Source organism: Prunus avium, chromosome 7, assembly GCF_965620075.1.
Source record: "Prunus avium chromosome 7, drPruAviu1.hap1.1, whole genome shotgun sequence".
In the NCBI taxonomy this organism is placed as follows: Eukaryota; Viridiplantae; Streptophyta; class Magnoliopsida; order Rosales; family Rosaceae; genus Prunus; species Prunus avium.
In genome coordinates, this window is record NC_142290.1 from 32,177,576 (window position 1) to 32,195,661 (window position 18,086).

The window sequence follows — 18,086 nt, forward strand, 5'->3', positions numbered from 1 at the left end:
TACGGATACATGTATTTTTAATTATTCATTCATGCTTTCTTTCATATTTACAATAATATTTATATAGTAATTACGTTCGGAAGTATGATAAGAGAAGAAATGTATATATTATAAGCTCAAGTTCTTATACAATTGTGTGAATTATTGCCATGTATAAATAAACCTTGTGTATTTGTGTTGGAATTCTCTTTCTGGAATTAATATTTGCCAAACTTGGGTTCCCGAGGTTTCACAAATCAATTTTTGATTAATATATGCAAAGGTCATGTGGGGCAGTTCAATCTCCGTCAACTCAAAACCCCATTGTGATACACAAATCTCTTTTTATTGATTTTATTCTTTCTTTCTTTCTTCCTTAAATTTTTTTTTTGTGGAAAATTGTGTAATATATTTGCATATCATTTGCAGTAAATGTTGAGCTATAAGTTTTAATTAAAATACTTTTCAAATCCATGAATTTCGTTGTTGTTTTGTTTTCTTTAAGATCAACAAACATTGTGATGCTTGAGACAATATAAATGGTAGATTGGACGCATCCATCATTTTCATTCCCGCCAAACTTTATCCACACCGCTACCTGTAACACTCAGCCATCCAATTTCGCAAAAATGTCTTTCTTTCACCTTTAGTCCCTAAACTCAATTTGGCGACATAGCAAGACCCACTTCAGAGGATAGCAATGCTCTTGAATAGAAATAAGACTAGTGTTTGGATATACAACTTGTTTAACTTTAATATGTTCAACACAATACTTCGTTTGAGTGTAACCATAAATGTTCTTAATCACGTGAATTAATCAACACAAAACTCGAGGTGTAATGGTTCCGATTAAATAAATATATAAATTCTTGATTTAAACATATACAAGATAAAAAACAATAACTTTTATTAAAGTTACCTAAGAATCTTTTACAAAATAGTCCAAACTACTGTCAGATTGTCAATACACATTCAATCATTTAACATAACAGACTAGAAATTGCTATATTTTTTTACGTATCTATCTTTTTTAAAGCCTAGAAAATCTAGCAACGTTCCAACAACGCCAGCACAAGGAACATAATAAAGAACACATAAAAAGTTCCGGCCAAAGAAGGTGAACAGAGAAAAAGAACCAAAAAAATAATAGAAAACTGAGGAGAGACAAGTGTAAGGCGTGCCTGCTTGAGTCTGTTTGATACTGAGAAAGTGTTATTCAGATAGAGTAGAGAGAGAATATTTTGCAGAGGCAAAAGACATGTAAATTCTGAAGCCACACACAGATAATCATCATCAAAAGCATAGGACCATCTTTTTTTCTCGATCAAGTAGCATTATGCCATAGTTAGACAGAAACTGGTGAAGTAGAAAAACACAACCCATAAGCCATCAATCTCTGTAGTTTTTCACTTTTCTTCTTCTTTTTCTTTTTGTTTTTCTTTCTATTTTTTACCTTCTTTTTGGGTCATGTGGGCTTTCTTTGCTTTACTAATTAAAGGGTCACTAGCTCTAATGATTCGTCCCTGCAAGTCTCTGTTCACTGGTTCCCTTGATGCCTGACACCGAGAGCTCACATTCAATCATTTTAGGGGCACTCGTGGGCTTAAAAAATAAGAGATTGGAGATAAATATTCAGAGGCCTCTCAGATTACCCAGTTCTTGGTGAGTCTTTTTGCTGTTTTGTGTTTTAAGGTTCATGCAATTGGGCACAAAAAGGACCTAACTATTTTTTGTTAAGTTGTGGTTTCTGTGGGTTTTTGTCTTGGAGTTGATCTGTGATTTCTATGCTTTTGAACGCCTTCTGTGCCTATACAAATATAAGTTGTTCAGCTCAGTCTCTTTAAAACTGTGTTATTTACCTTTCTGCAATTCTTCTTACAAAGATTACATCTTTTCCTATTTTCAGTGAAATTGATAGCTGGGTTGGTGCTTTGAGTATCACATTCCTTCAATTTTCACTAAATTGAAAGTCTTGTTGTGGAGTAAGTGAATTCTCAGTTTAGGGTTCTTAGGATCAACCTCAAAATCACAACTTTGCGCCTTTCATGCTTATGAGTTTATATTGTTATTAGACTCTTTTGAAGCGGTAAAGAGTTTTGGTTACAAAGCTTTGTATTGGGATCCACAGCAATGCGCTAACCGCAATTTCGGTAAATTCTTGTGAAATATGGCTGAAATTAGACTTACAAGGGTAGAACAAGGCCAAACCAAGATTAGAAATGTCCCAATTGCCGTGACACCAGAAGGTTTCTGGTGTTGCCCTTCTCCTGTTGTGTTTCAAAAGACCCTCAAAGCTCAAAATTCCCTACACAAACCCAAGCCCTCATCACCACCACCACCACCCAAGACAACAGCTCAGAGGAAACAAACACCACTTAGTGAAAAAAAGCTAGCCTTTACCCCATCGAGATCAGGGAGTATTAATGATGGTCAACGAGCTTTTGGTCCTGAGGCGCCTGATGCACCCACGGTGAGTGCGTCTCTGGTTCCCGAGAGAATCCCGAGGCCCAAAGTTGAAAATTTGCCAAGGAAAGTTGCAATTGAGTTTGGTGAACCTGGAACTAGTGATATGAAGGTGGTTCTACTTGGAAAGCAAGGATTTTGTGTGAAGTTGAGCGTTCACAAGAATGTTCTAGTGGAGCATAGCAACTTTTTTGCTGATAAGCTTTCTGAACAACAGTCTGGTTCATCCTGTCTTGAAATCGAAGAATGCGATGATGTTGAAATATATGTTGAAACCGTTGGATTGATGTATTGCAAAGACATGAGGCAACGGCTGATGAAACAGAGTGTCTCTCGTGTACTCCGTATTCTGAAGGTAATCAGCAAAACTGTGTAATGCATGAGTTATCTCATATCTCTGCGGATTGCAATTATGCTGTTTTTGTTGTTGGTTATGCTTTAATGCCAAAACTATGAATCAATTAATTTAGTATTTCTTCAACTGCTGTTTCAGTATTATGATATATTTTGCATTTGTTATTCTTTTCGTACTTTTATGAGTATTAGAGTAGTTCAGACATTACACTTTTAGAGCCTCTAGCCTTTGAATGGAATGGCCAAATCCCTCCTGTTTTGGACATACATTTGTTACAAATTCTCGCGTTGGTTAGGTTGTTCATTGCATAGTATGTATGCGACTCACTTGTAGTTGATATAAGCTACAATAGTGTAGCTTATTGTTTAACGATTGTAGAAGACTTTCTCTCATGTTATTGTGCTTCCACATTATTTGATTCATTTATTTCTAGTGATGCACTTTTTTGTGTTATTATTTATTATTATTATTATTATTTTGGTTCAATTTGGCATGCTAGTAGCTATTCTCCTTATGTAAATATCCTTATGACTCACAAATAGACTGAAAAAAAGTAGGAAAGAATATGGAGATACACTTACTAGATTTTAAGGTTTGGAATTACTACTTTCCTTTTTTCATTAATCTCATTGATAGGGGTTGAACTCCTCAATGTTTAGGAGTGTGCATTATGCTGCATTTCAAGTCATTTTAGCCAATGGCCAGTATCAATATGCAGTGTATTTTAAGTTCTCTTCTCTTATGCTGATGTAGATTGATCCTGAGTCCTGACCATCAGATTTAATTGAATGGTTATGATGACTTGAAATGCGGTTTGAATGCAGATAAGTAGAATCCCATAGATATAGTCATTGGATAGGCTTTCTATTTCTTATCAGCCTACCTGTATTTTCTTTTTCATCTTGGCCCCTGTTATACTTCTATAGTTCATAAATTGATCTTAGATATATCAAACCTTAACCTGAATCTGGGTGGCACCTTTTTTCAGATTGCAGAACTTCTTGCCTTCAACTCGTGCATGCAGTCATGTTTAGAATACTTGGAAGCAGTCCCATGGGTTGGGGATGAAGAAGAAGAAAAAGTAGTCTCGTCAGTCTTGCGACTCCAGAGTGAGGGTATTGGGGTCACTCCAGTATTGAAGCGAGTCTCCTCTGACATTTCTAAACCCCCTAAGGACACACTTTCCCACATAATTGAACTTGTTCTTGCAAGCAATGAGGAGAGAGGCAGGCGTGAAATGAAATCCGTTGTGCTGAAGCTCCTTAAGGAGAACAACAGTGCCTCAAGCTCTACAGGTTCAGCTGATGTCTGCCATGAAACACTGTATAACTCATGCAGAAACTGTTTGAACTTGCTTTTGTCCCTGTTCAAGCAGGCTACAGAACCAGATTGTGCTGATAAACTCGTCAACAACAAAGAACCTGTGGTGAAGCAAATAGCTTTGGCTTCTGATAACCTCTCATGGTTGCTTGAGATTTTGGCTGACAAACAGGCAGCAGACGAATTTGGAGTAATGTGGGCTAGCCAGCAAGAATTGGCATCCTTGCATACAAAGCTGCCTATTGTGTCTCGTTACCATGTTAGCTGTATTACGGCAAGGCTGTTTGTTGGCATTGGTAGAGGGGAGCTGCTGCCATCTAAGGATACCCGCCAACTGTTGTTACAAACCTGGTTACAGCCATTGATCAATGACTACAATTGGCTGCAACATGGGTGCCGCTCATTTGACCGGAAGGTTGTGGAAGAAGGAATTGGTAGGACTATCCTCACTTTGCCTCTAGAGGACCAGCAAAGTATTTTGCTTTCTTGGTTGGGCAGTTTTCTGAAGGCGGGTGATAGCTGCCCAAATCTTCAGAGGGCCTTTGAAGTGTGGTGGCGGAGGACTTTCGTTAGACCCTATGTGGAAGGACAAGGCAGTTCACTTCAGTCAGATAGCTCAATGACATCATAAAAGACCTTAAGAGTAAAGAGATACCATAACCAGTGAGTAATGTTTGTATCTAAATTTAGTGGTGTTGTGTTCCATATGTGGGAGAACAGAAGCTTGAAAGATTTCTCATTATCTCAAGGCTAACATGACAGATTTCTGTGAAGTCAAAAGAGTGAACTGGTGAACTTCTTCTGAGAAATTTCCATGCTTTAAGTAATGTAAGAAACTGCTTTTGTATTTGATGATGTGATGTGGGTTGGTTGTTTCTTGTGGAAATTCTTGAAAAGGAGAGTTGATTGAACTTGTTGCCACATGTGAGCCTACTTGCTTCAGAGTGGATTAGCCAAAAGCTCTTTGCCCCTCATGATGATCATATAATATAATGTTCCAAATATAATATCACCAAAGGCTTTAGTTTATCTATAATTTTGAAATCTGGTGAATTATATTTAGTACATCGTATGATCGACTCAACTTTTCCACATTTCAGCTTTTATGTCATTAATTTTATTTGAATTTAATTTTATGATAGTTTCTTAATACTTGGATATTTATTTGTTTTGTAAAATAATGGTAAATGTAATATGCTCTGTATTTCACATGACATGGATTGGATTGAATCTCAAACTCTACAAATCCAGGGAAATTCTATAGTGAGGGTGCCATATATGGATCCTTTATGTGGACATTCATATTAGTCACAGAATCATTTCATTAAACTTAAGTAAAGTTACTATTCAGATGAATCATGTGGCTAAAATGAAGATCCCTACAATCCAATCAGCACTGAGTTTTGCTAAAATTAAATGGTTTCAAATCGATGAACACTATACTATTACTTTCAATTCAACCAAGATTTGTAACACCTCAACTTGCTCCAAGATGTTGTATGGAACTTATTAGTGGGCTTGTGAGTGTTCTATAATATTCCGGAACAGGCCCATAGATTGCCCTAGTTCAAATTGGCATTCTGAGCTAGATATATAGGCCCGGTTGAGAAGCCTAGTTAGTCCCAAATATCAGCCCATGCCAATGATTGCCCCATTTTCCACCCACAGAGGCAAGAGTCCACTAACTTAATCTGGCTTGCATGAGGAGTTCTTGTGTCTGTCTGCCGTACACAGCAACACACTCAAAGGGATAAGACAAGCGTAGGGTCGGTTTAGAACAAAATCAGGGGGTTTCGTTATTTTGTGTGTGTAATCGTATGTGTGACATGATTCGGCAATCGGACCCAAGAATTTCTCTTGCATGGAATGAGCAAAGTTCCATATTTAGATTGCATTAAATTGCTCAATTGTAAATTTATGATAGGTGATGGATGGCCATTAGAAGTTAGAATTACTTTTTGGCTTGGTGTAACGCAAATAGTTCTTACATGGATGTCTCAAGCTTTAATGCATAGGTTTATGGGTTAGATATTGTTTCTTGTCATTATGGTTCAGGTGCACATGCAGTTATAGGATGCGCACGTTCTGTTTTTCCTTGAGGGTTGTGCATGGTTCTCACTCGGCCCCCCCCACCCCCCTAATTGTGTAATTGATCATGCCCCACATCACGCGTGCTACTATGATAGTCCTTTGGCTAGCAAATTTGGTCACTTAATATAGGGCTCAAATGTTTTAGGATTTTTCTTTTTCACATTCAAGAAAAAGCGAGAAACGAAAGTTCGTGGTCTCATCACTAAAGCTACAAACCCGACATGTTTTGTATTTTTTTAGTGGTAGCTGTTGTGCAATGAATTTCAATTGCCCGCAGAATTGATTCTTGCATCTAATGCAATAAATTTCAACTAGAGTTCCAATGGGACTTGGGGGCTCCAGTGCTTGTTTTGTAAGTGATCATGAAATTGCATGAACCATCAAACTTAGTTTACATCAGTTACTATAACTTTATGGAATCAACTTATTACAGACTTAAATTCATCCTCATCTACGTATGACTAGCATACAATTGGTTGGTACTAAAGTGGAAAAGACAGCGCCTCAACTTTCACTACAAGGCTGAGAATGGGAAAAAAGAAAAAAGTTTCTGAACAAAATTAATTATAAGCGTTTTTTTTTTCTTCTTTTTTTTTTTAATGAAAAAAAGTTTAGGGATAGGGAAGGCTACCTTGGATCCCGAGCCTCTGCATTTAGAGGTTGTGCATTTACCTGCATTTCATTAAATCCAAACCATTCTAACAATCAAACGTCTTAAAACATTACACGTCATTAAACTTGGAGGTGTTTGTTTTTTTTCCAAAGCTCACGCGTTAAACCGTTAACATCAGTTTTTGAGCGTTGTCCTTCAGTGTTGAAACCGTGATCGATCAGGAGCAAATACGTACCATCAACGAATAAACTTTCACAATTATCCAGATGCTTGTTTCTTTGGTTTTAGTGAAGCCACTAATAGTGTTAAGTCATTGATTCCAAAAAATTAGGTTGTTATAAGCCAAGGTAGAGCAGACAAATCTAATATAATCAAAACAAGCTTGATTATAAACGACGTTTGTCAAATTGGTATATGTAATATCCATATATAAGTGGTTATGATTCTATGAACAAAATACAATGATAATCGAATCTCTGCATATAGGAGGGTGCGAACCACAACCATTAAAAATTGAAGGCCCCATATAGCAAGGCAGTTACCCAAAACCATTCAAAATTGAAGATCCCAAATCAGGGCAGTACTGAAGCACAAAATTTCAGGGGCCAAGAGAGAAAGAAACAAGCTCAAACTGACATTAACGGGCATGAGTTTTGGGAAAAAAACAATAACTCCAAGTTTAATGATGTGGCATGTTTTAAGACGTTAGATTATTAGAATGGTTTGGATTTAATGAAATGCGGGTAAATGCACCACCTCTAAATATAGAGGCTTGGGATCTATGCTATCCCATCCCATAACTAGGGCATACGAAGGCCTCTTTGAGGACTTACAGAGGGGGTCTTATAAGCGCTTTTTCAAATGAAGATAACAATGTGAAGATTTTGAATCATAGTATGATTTTGAACAGTAGTTATTACATTTGTGGATAGGTATTTAACTTTTCTGATTAGCATGGATGTGCTTTTATCTAATGTGACAAGGGAAAAATAAAACCTCAAATTTAAGTTTAAGCTAAACTTGTTGATTAGAGCCAAGTCCTTAATTGACATCTTGGAGAAATTATTGCGAGCTAAACGGTCACACTGAAAAATTACTCGAATTCAAACGAGTTCTTCTGCCATCTGGATTCAAGCTGGAAGAAGAAATTAGATTCGTTTCCTTATCTTCTAGTTGTAACCACATAAGAAAAAGGCCATTATTGCACCATAACAATGGCATGCAGTGGTCCAAACCACTGGTGGATCAGGATTGAATGTTCTCCTGTGATTTTCGTATCATCTGTACCGGACCGTGTGGTGGAGATGAGGGCCTTCCAGGCCACCATATCATTCACATTTAAAACCAACACCCATTCACAACCATAATTTCTGTAGCCATGAAAGTTGCAGCCATCCTCCTGCTTAATATCATAAATGCTTAATATCAGAAATGGTTTATCACATTAAATCAAAAGCTCACTCAAGCTACCAAATATTTTCCGTCCAAAAAAAAAAAAGCTACCAAATATTTTTCATGGTCTTTCCATATATATATATACCATCCCATGTGGGCTGGATAGCATAAAATTTCAAGTCGCCATCCTTAAATCTTAACCAAAATCAGTTTGATTCAAAATAATGTTCTCTTAGCAGATTTATGTTGTTAGCCGATTAAAATCTCACTTATGGTCCAAATTTACCGTCTCACAACATAAACATACAAAGCAAATCAAACTTAATCATGTGTCCCATTTCTCTATTTCCCAATGAGGAGGGGGGAACCTCGCATCCTAGTTTTTGGTTGGTGGCATTAATATCCAAGGGGGGGAGGGGGGCACCTCTCTATATGCTAGAGGGTTAGGTCCACCCATTGATGTCCTGCAAACTGCAGTATTTGCAGCTGTACTCATATGTGGAAGCGAAAATGGGGCCTTTAATTAATTGAGAAAAGAAGAAGAAGAAAAAATATTTAAGAGCCTGTATAGAAGTTTCGTCTGTTTGTTTCACATTCAAATTGTAATTTATGTGACCAAACAAGACAAAGAAACAATTCTGAAGTTGATACAAACCCTATTAATTAATGAGTGCTAGTATAGTTGAAGTGGTAGGCCTTTAATCTTATCCTTCTCTCTCTCTCTCCCTGTGCTGTCGGTCCAGGTGTTCATGAACAATGTCACAGACTCACAGGCGATGAGGACCCCTACCAGAAAGCAACCTTTGTGCTTATAAACATGCATGCATTCAACGAAGTAAAAATAAAAATAAAAAACTTAAATTTTATGAATAGACTTTCATCCAGAATATTCATCAGACTTTTTCATAGTTTTATTTTTAATTAAGACCCGATTCCTAAGTTTAGATTTCAGACTTCTCAAAGGATTCGTCACCCTTCAGTTACTAGAATCACTGCTTGAGGCTTAATGTGTAGGTATACATACAAGACACAGTTCATATATATAGTGATGTGGTTGATTTAGAGAACTAATAATCTTGCTAGTAAATTAAGGTGAAGGGGTGATCTTATTTGTTGCGAATTAAGGTGGAATTTACAGTGAGATAGCGACTGACGTTAACATTTCTCTTCTTAATTACTTCTACTAAGACATTGACACTGATGAGTTCCTTAATATGAGGTTTTTCCTCTCTGTTATCATATCATATATTGATAATAAGGAGGCATCATATATATATATATATATATAAATTTCATTCTTGTTGTTTCAGCTTTCTCACGTAAAGTCATATAATTACCTTCACTAGATTAGACACTTGATCGTTGCAGCAAAACAACTTAGGAAATCCAACTGAAGGACGTATTGTTTTCAGTTTTGTTTTCTCAAAGAAAAAGCAACACATTAGGTGGAAAGTACTTGTTGCTTTGCAAAATCTTATTTGGGACTTAAGCAACCGTTTTCTGGTGCTTGTTATAAGGTAAATAACACAACCTACCAATCTATCACATCTACGAGCACCATTTGGAGACAAAAATATTGACAAGCTACTGCAATATAATGTAGGACAGTGTTGCACTATCCGCCACCAAAGAAGACAATTTGCTAGCTTTGTAAGCTAGGTTGTGGGGTTGCAAACTAATTTCCTACTCTAAACCATTCTTCATAAACAAAACCAAAGCATCATTGAACACTTACCATATTCTACATATATATCTTAGGATTACCATATTAGGTTTTCAAAATCTTCTGAACCAACAATCAAATCGAGCACTTTGTACGCCATATACAACATTGATTTTCAATGTTCTAGTTGAAAGATTATCTTGTTGTTCTACATGTATTAATTCATGTGTGCATTATAAAATGTTTACTTCCATTGCTATTCTACTTACGGAACATATTGTTTGGTACTGGATACTGAAAAGATGGTTCAGTACGATATGGTAGAGTGTATGTCGTGAATTTGTCAATACTCCAATTGATATTGTAACATCGACAATGATGATCCTATAAAATCTATCTCGAATACGTTGTAATGCCGATGTTTACAAACAAGATTACACAATCCTTCATTGACCAAACCCATAGCCAATCTACTCTGAAAATTGAAATTCAACACCTCCCACCATAATATTGCATGACAATATGTTCAGAAACTTAATGTTCACTTTCTTTGCCAATCATATAGACCAATTCAAGCGTCAAAAATATCTATGTCTATGCTGAGAAGGGAAATTAGATAAAGGAAAAGCATGAGACATATTCTAGGCAATAAATCCCTCTAAAAGGGAAATCAATCAAGGAAAGCGTCCTCAAGTACTTCAACTTCACATACCTTGTCAAGGTGACAATATATATTGACATGCATGTACAGTTTCCACCTGTGATTTAATATATAACAGCATTTCTATTTTTAGCTAAGCATAACATTTATAAATCAATCATAAATATATAGTTTTCCCTCTTTCAATACTCAATCATGGATTCATGGTGAGAGAGAGAGAGAGAGAGAGAGAGAAAGGGATAAATTTTATATAAAAAAAACCACCTCTAGGGCTTTCTCATTAATATTGTTTAAAATAATAACATATAGGATCACATATGATATAATAACCCTCCCTCATTACCCAATTAAGATGAATATAAGGCAAAACAGTCTCCCCTCCTCTCTCAAAATATGAATTTCATGATATATTATTCTAGTAAATGCCTCCGATTAAGGTATAAGACCTAATTAAAGTACATAGAATTTGAAAATACAAAAATTCCAACAACAAAAAAAAGAACCATCTACTATACAATTACAATAGAACCCCCCATACAACTAGCTAACTTAATGCTACTTTTGTCTCACCATGTATCTTTCTTCATAGAATGGAAGGATATATATATAAAAGTAACGAAAAGAAAAAAGGATAAAGAAACTAATTTAAAATATTTTTTTTTCTTTTTCGTAATAACTACTATAGAAGTTTGATTAATTAATTAATTAAGAGGCTAATTAACAGCCCCCGAAGTCTCTAATAGAGAAAGAAGAAGGATTCTTCTCGGGCATATTGTTTCCACCACCAGCATGGCGAAGCCCTAGAGTGAGTGACACGTCACCAGCTGCCGTGGTGGTCCCAAAGCTTATAAGAGTAGTAGAAGACCCAATATTACTACTTTGATGATCATGAGCTGCGATATGTGCATTACCCGAGGTGGTCCCGTAATCCGCTGCCACCATGCTGCCTCGGCGACATGTGTCCTCGGAAGCCAGTCTATCATTTGCGGTGGTGGATGTGGTGGCGAAACATTGTGATGCAGGCAGCGCCACCGCGCTTGCGGTGGTGGTGGCCATCATGGGCTGTTGCAAGTGGTGCTGCAGCTGCTGCTGCTGTCTATTGATTGTGATGAGTGAAGGGTCGTTTTCGGAGGCATTGATTTCGGATCTTTTGCCTGTTGGCGAATTTGTTGTCGTTGGTGTTGTTGTTGGCGTCGTTGTCGTTGTTGTTGTGGCAGCTGTCGTTGTAGGCGTTGGAGTTTGTGCATTGAGGCCACTACTATTTTGGTTTTGGTTGTTACGTTCTCTCTGATCTTGATGATGATGATCAGCTGCTGCTGTTGCTGCACCCCCAACTTCGTCATTGGTTTCTTGCTGGTACATCTCTTCCACCATGGGTTTCCACAATCGAACCCTAGCATTTATGAACCAATTTGAGACCTGCAGCATTCAAAATCAAAATTAAAAAAATCACATAGGGTCATCAATGTCATACATGCAATTGATCTCTCAGTTTCAGAACAATTATAACATGGTCTACCCGACTCACTAAATATAATAATATAATATATATGCATCTTTGTAATAATTGTCAACATATAATTCTTGTCGAATAGTCTGATAAGAGAACATTATTTGTGAAATTTTATCACACATGAAATATATAATAGAAGAGAGATAAAGAATTATTTTTTGACTTCTGATGCAAACAATGAAAAGTATGTTGACAAAACAAAAATCAATGCAAAGGACACGATAGTAACATAAATCAAAGGTTATATGTTTAATGACAAGTTGGAAGACCATGTAAAGACATTTTGACAAGGATTAATTAATTAATAATATGAATAGCTTTTGATATGACTTGAAGTACGGAAAATTTATGATGTCTTTAACTTATGACTATATGGTGTGGTAGGAAGGAAGGTGTCATTTGATATGAGAGAGAGAGAGAGAGAGAGAGAGAGAGAGAGAGAGAGAGCAAAGCTGCAAACTCTCATGTCTCATCTGTTATGTACTTGGCATGGCACAGGTCTTTTATTGTGTGCGTGGGGTTGCTATTCACTGTTATCAGAATTTATGTCAAGGAGTTAAAGAATCCAAAGTTAAATAAAAAAAGGGGCAGAGAAAACACATTGTCTTTCTTCAGCAGAAAAGTTTATAAACCCAGAGAAATAAAATCCAAACCCATGTAAGTTCTTCTGAACCTACTGCTGGTCCCTTCCCTCCCATCTAGCCTTTCTACCCATAACTTCTTTCTTCTTCATTAACACAACAGAACAGTCTATATGTACATATAGCCTTTTAAATTAATGCACATATGCATATAGCCAAAAACATGTAATATGATGAGAGAGAGAGAGAGAGAGAGAAACAATCTATGCATGCAACCTAATTACCTGATTTCTCGATAGACCAGTCTGTCGTGCCAACAGATGCTTATCAGCATCGCTTGGGTACCTGAGAAAGAGACCAGAAGAGAAAATGACATCAGAGTCCTCGCCTGAACTGTATAAAGACATACGTCTAAGCTTTCTGTACCCCTAAGCCTACATAGGTTTGAGAAACTTTCTCCTTTTGCTCTCTGCATGAGCGTGAGAATCAAAGAGAAGATATAAATAATATCAATCCCGATCGATCACTACCTCTCAGAGCTGCCAGACTAGGACTGTACAACTCTCTCTCTCTCTCTCTCTCTCTCTCTCTCTCTCTCTCTCTCGGCTTGATACAAGAAAATGTGTTTTCAAAGAGAGAGAGAAGAGATATCATGCTTTAATTAATTAATGCATTCTTTTTCCACAGCTACTGGCTGACCGCACAACATCCCAAAAACACTGCATATTACGGTCCCTTTTAAGCAGTAATCATAAAGGACTTGTGTATACAGTATACTTCAAGTAAGTAATAAAGTGCATGGCTACTTAGCTATCATGCATGAGAGACTAACATTATTTAGACTTATAAATCACAAAGTTATGCTTTCTTCCTAGACATATATTGTCGCATAGAGTTTTATGTTGCACCTCAGACAGTCTAGAAAGAGAACATTTCGTATATACGTAGAGAAACTTTCCTAATTAGTAAGTTAAAAGTCATTTTCATAATTATATATTGGTGAAAGGAAATGAAGCTAAAAGAGAGTAGTAAAAGGCAACGCACGGGTGAAGAAAATGCTCAAAAAGCCAGGCCCTCAAGATGTTGACAGAGCGTTCGGGCAAGCCTCGTTGGGGCCTCCAAGCTTCTTGTTCCATCATGCCCATTTGATGAAATGCTCTTTGCTGCCTTAGGCTTTGCTCTAGCATCTTCAGCCTTGGCGTTTCTCCTTTTGTTATTCCTGAGGTCCCCGCGCCATCCTTTTCTCCCAGTAGCTCACAGCTGTGCTTCAACTGTGCCGTTATCGCATCCTTTAGGCACCGGAAATGCCGTGACATTGCCTTCTGCGCTAGGGCTGTGTACGGCACCGCCGCCCCGAAACCCATCACCAGATCGAATGCGTTCACCACCATTTGCATTTGCTCACAGTAGTGGTTGTACCTACGGTCCACCTGCAACCATGCACATATATTAAATGCAATGTTTAAGTTTAGCTCCACATGTTTAAATCTAGTGTTACTATAGCTAGTCACGTTCTCTTAATAATAAAAATAGTAGTGGTAAAGTAACGTTAATGTGATTTTGATGGCTGAAAATAAATAAAAGAAACCCAAAGAAATGATTAAATTGTGTATGGCGTGTGACATAATCTGAGGATTAATTTTCATGGTTAATTAATTACTCTTCCTCCTCTCAACTAACAAAAAAGGAGTTGTGACTAAAGAAGGCAACATGTTGATAACTAAAGCAACCGTAGAAGAAGATAAGAAGTCTAGATCATGTCGGATTAGAGAAGGTAGTTACAAGTGTAACAAAAGAAAACGATCAGATTCAGAAGGTGACTAAAACAAGAAAGGTTGAGTAAGAGAAAATTAAAACATAAGAAATATGAGTGCGACAGTCGTATAACTCGTAAGGTAGGAGAAAGAAAAACCAGCAGAGAGAGAGAGAGAGAGAGAGAGAGAGAGAGAGTCTTCTTCTTTCAGAATATTAAAAGCCTCGAAAAAACTTGAGAAGGGTTGTGTTGATATTAAAAGGGAACAGAATAAATGCATAAATCAAAGGGGGGTGGTACAGTGAAATGATTGTTAATGGCAACTCTATATATACAAATATATGTATATATATTCTAACCCAATACAGCCAAAAGCTTGTGTGCATAAACAAAAAACAAAAAGAGGGAGAGAAAATGGAAAGGAAAAAAAGGAAACAGGCCACAGGTCAACTAGGATATAATATCGATGGCTTCCCTGAACAAAATATGTGAAGCTAATTATAAAAAAGTATGATTGATTGATTAATTGCTGTGGTCATACTCGACCCGATAAAAAATAAGCTTTGCTTATTTTTGGGCACATAGTAGTAGCTTTTCCCGATCTTAAACATGAAAACCAGAATGTACTATAAGCTTAACAACACTCCACCACCACCACCAATCGATCCCAACCCAATCAATGAAATAAAATATCATTTTTTATAAATTAGTGTTTAAATCAAAGGCTAGCTAGCTACCAGCTCGATCCTGTATGAAACGGAAAACCCTATTACACCAGCCGGCTCTTTCCCTGTTTTACCTTCCTATTTTTAAAAATTTTGAAAAATAAAAAAAAATTAAATATCATTGTGAGTGGCCGGAATTTTCTGTGTTTGTCCCGGTGACTTGGGAGATAAAAATAATGGAGTCTTTAATAAAGAAGCAAAGGAACATAGGCCTTTGACCCTTGAAGAAGAGAGAGAGAGAGAGAGAGAGAGAGAGAGAGAGAGATTACATGCCTCATCAAGCATGGACAATAGTTTGACCTTCCTTCTTTGGTGTTCAATCCTATCAGCGGCTGACAAAGGAGGCACATCCTTTGATGAAGATGAAGAGGCACCACCACCACCACCACTGCCAGCTGGATTGGAATTAGGGTTTGTGGAGTTATGCCTACCACCAGTCCCACCAAACTTGTTCTTCTTGAGCTGACCCCTCCCTACACTGCAAAACTCTTCCAACAGTTCTTGGGCTGCCTTCACATACTTGGAATTCCTCAACACATTCACAACTCCAAATGATGAGGCTGATCCTGATGATGACCCAAACCCAACATGTCCTCCCACAACCCCTCCTTGCTGCAAACTGTGCAATGCCTGCTGCTGCTGCTGCTGGCTTTGATGATGTTGATGATGATGATGATGAGCGCCTAAATTCTTGTACTGATTGGTTGAGCCTTGATGATCTCCTTGATTGTTGTAATATAGTAACCCACCTGCACTATCTGATCCCATCCTGAATTCCTCAGCTTTGGCTGCCTCCAAGTGCTGCAATGAAGTTGATAGAGATAATGAAAGGCCTTGGCCTTCCACAACCCCTCCAATTTCACCGGCACCGCCGGTGGGATTGCCTCCATCATGTCCATGATGACTCTCAGGAACCCATGTGAATTGACCAAAAGCCCCTCCTCCTCCAGATGGAGTAGCAAAGCCTTGGAGTGAGTTGGTAGTGGATGATGGGTTTGGAAGCAACATGTGGAGGGTGGAAGAAGTTGTGTGAGCTGGAGGAGAAGGCGATCTTGGTTGTGATGGGTTCATTAGAAAAAGCTGCATGGCTGCCGCTGAGTCCGCATTAATTGTTGAAATCTGATGCTGCTGTTGATGATGATGCTGAATACTGTCGCGGCTATTGTGATTTTTTGAATCTCCCAATGCTCCCAATCCACCACCCACCACTCTGCTTCCGTACCACTCGGCCGCACCAGACACAGGCTCCTGCTGCTGCCGAGCCATCCGATAGGCCTGAGCCATCGGATGCTCCAGCAGTTCGGCGGCCCCAGGAGGGCCGCCACCTGGAGGGTAATTGAACATCTCGGACAACATGCCCGCAGTTTCATACACCGGAAGGCCTCCGGATTCTTCTTCGTCTAGGCCAACCAATGGTGGAGGGGGCGGGGTTTCGAAGCCTTGCACCCTCAGCTTTTCTCTCCGGATCTGTTGCGCCAAGTGGTGTTGCTGCTGCTGTTGCTGCTCTTGGTGGGTTGTCATAGCCGATCTCTCGAAGCCATTGGAGAAGGTGAAGATGCCTTGGTGGTGAAAGTCTTGGGACATAGAATTAGGAGAATTGGAGTAGCTTTCTGAATCAATAATTGAGTGGTGGTGATGACCTTTTGATGATGAGCTTGAGAAGATTGATGGTGGTGTTGGAAGAAGTGGCGGTACGGTTGCTATGCCCATATCATCAAGCTGCTCTTGATCTTCTTCCTCATCATATCTGTCCTTCACCTTGTGTTGCCTTTGAACCCACTTCCTTCTCTTCCACACCAATTACTGTTCAATTCAGCATGGATCGATTAGACACAAGCAAGAAACAAACAATACCCATCATGAGGTACTCTCATCCATCAAGCTGATTAGTTATAGCAATAAGAGAAGAATTAATAAAAACAAAATAGAGAGAGAAAGAGAGAGAAAGTGAGAGAGGAGAGAGAGAGAATGATGAAATGGGTAGCTAGCTATAGTCTAGTATACTAGGACTCTCTGTTGGTGGTATGCTTTTTTAATTTTTGTTTTCTCTTTTCATCTATACTTTTATCATTTTCAGCTTTGTTCATCATCATCATCATCATCATCTACTATATATATATATTAATATATATATATATATACCTCTTGGAGTTGCAGAGTATGAAAGGATGTAAAGCTCTCAGACATCGTTTTCCCTCTTCTGTGGTATTGAAAGCTTGTTGAATTCCTTTCTTTCTCTCTCTCTTTCTCTCACTCACTCTGTGTTGTCCCTCTGTCTGTCGTCTCTGTCTTTCTCTTTCTCTCCTTTTCTTTCTCTTTTTTTGCTCTTTGCAGTGAGTGTTTTTGCAATCACCTTCACCCTTCTGCAAACGAAACAAGTTTACTAATATAAAATAAAAATGGTGGCTTTCTTTTGGGTTTTTGGGCACTCACTAATATCTCTCTCAAACCAAACAAACAAACGCAGCAGCTATAAGCTTTCAAGAGAGAGAAAGACAAAGAAAGAAAGAGAAAGAGAAAGAGAAGCGGTCGCTTTTGCCATTCTTCTTCTCTGATTAAGCTCCTCTTTTCCACACCATTATTATTATTATTATTTATATTTAATTAAATGCTTCTATTCGCCAAAACTTTTTAAATTTTAAAACTGAATATTATTACATATCAAACAAATTTGGAAAAAGGGAAGGAACTTAATTTATTAAACTTTTGCTCCAAATGACCCCAATGCCCTCACCTAGAGAGCAAAGATTGAGGGTATTTTCGTCCATTAAAAAGGATAAAGTCATATGGGTGTATGTATAGGATGTGCGTGAAGGTTGCATTTTAAAGTGTAGTTGCCTCGGTTAGTCTTGAGTGTTAGTGAATTTACCAAAATGCCCGTTTCGAATGTCGGCTAGTATGGTCATTTGACGGGGAGTTCTTTTGGAAACCAACGCAAACTGCGGAATAAAATAAAGATAAGGTGAGTACAAAG

General features: G+C 37.9%; 2 protein-coding genes across 3 annotated transcripts; one reads left to right on the forward strand and one right to left on the reverse strand.

The window, feature by feature from the left end:
* Positions 1-1,036: 1,036 nt before the first annotated feature.
* Positions 1,037-5,038, forward strand: LOC110753011 (BTB/POZ domain protein). 2 transcript variants are annotated; one of them, XM_021953804.2, is made up of 3 exons: positions 1,037-1,641; positions 1,886-2,797; positions 3,786-5,038. In XM_021953804.2, the coding sequence occupies exons 2-3, from the start codon at positions 2,147-2,149 to the stop codon at positions 4,746-4,748; spliced, it is 1,614 nt and encodes a 537-aa protein (XP_021809496.1). In that variant the 5' UTR covers positions 1,037-1,641; positions 1,886-2,146; the 3' UTR covers positions 4,749-5,038. The 2 variants fall into 2 exon arrangements, with proteins under 2 accessions (XP_021809496.1, XP_088100518.1); XM_088244392.1 differs by lacking the exon at positions 1,037-1,641 and having other exon boundaries at positions 1,648-2,797.
* A 5,884-nt stretch (positions 5,039-10,922) lies between these two features.
* On the reverse strand, positions 10,923-17,668 carry BLH4 (BEL1-like homeodomain 4). Its single transcript, XM_021953824.2, has 5 exons — positions 17,255-17,668; positions 15,386-16,915; positions 13,679-14,064; positions 12,919-12,979; positions 10,923-11,959 (listed from the first exon to the last, which is right to left on the reverse strand). Exons 2-5 carry the CDS (start codon positions 16,820-16,822, stop codon positions 11,258-11,260), a joined length of 2,586 nt encoding a protein of 861 aa, XP_021809516.2. The 5' UTR covers positions 16,823-16,915; positions 17,255-17,668; the 3' UTR covers positions 10,923-11,257.
* Positions 17,669-18,086: the final 418 nt, after the last annotated feature.

What these genes read in the sequence shown, in the direction of transcription:
- LOC110753011 (XM_021953804.2), top strand. Translation starts at nt 2,147, where the DNA reads ATGGCTGAAATTAGACTTACAAGGGTAGAACAAGGCCAAACCAAGATT. An exon ending in GTGTACTCCGTATTCTGAAG is followed by an intron (nt 2,798 to 3,785) that starts GTAATCAGCAAA and finishes ACCTTTTTTCAG; the next exon opens with ATTGCAGAACTTCTTGCCTT.
- BLH4 (XM_021953824.2), bottom strand. Translation starts at nt 16,822, where the DNA reads ATGGGCATAGCAACCGTACCGCCACTTCTTCCAACACCACCATCAATC. An exon ending in TTTGAGCATTTTCTTCACCC is followed by an intron (nt 12,980 to 13,678) that starts GTGCGTTGCCTT and finishes TCTCTTTCTCAG; the next exon opens with GTACCCAAGCGATGCTGATA. An exon ending in CTGGTCTATCGAGAAATCAG is followed by an intron (nt 11,960 to 12,918) that starts GTAATTAGGTTG and finishes TGAATGCTGCAG; the next exon opens with GTCTCAAATTGGTTCATAAA.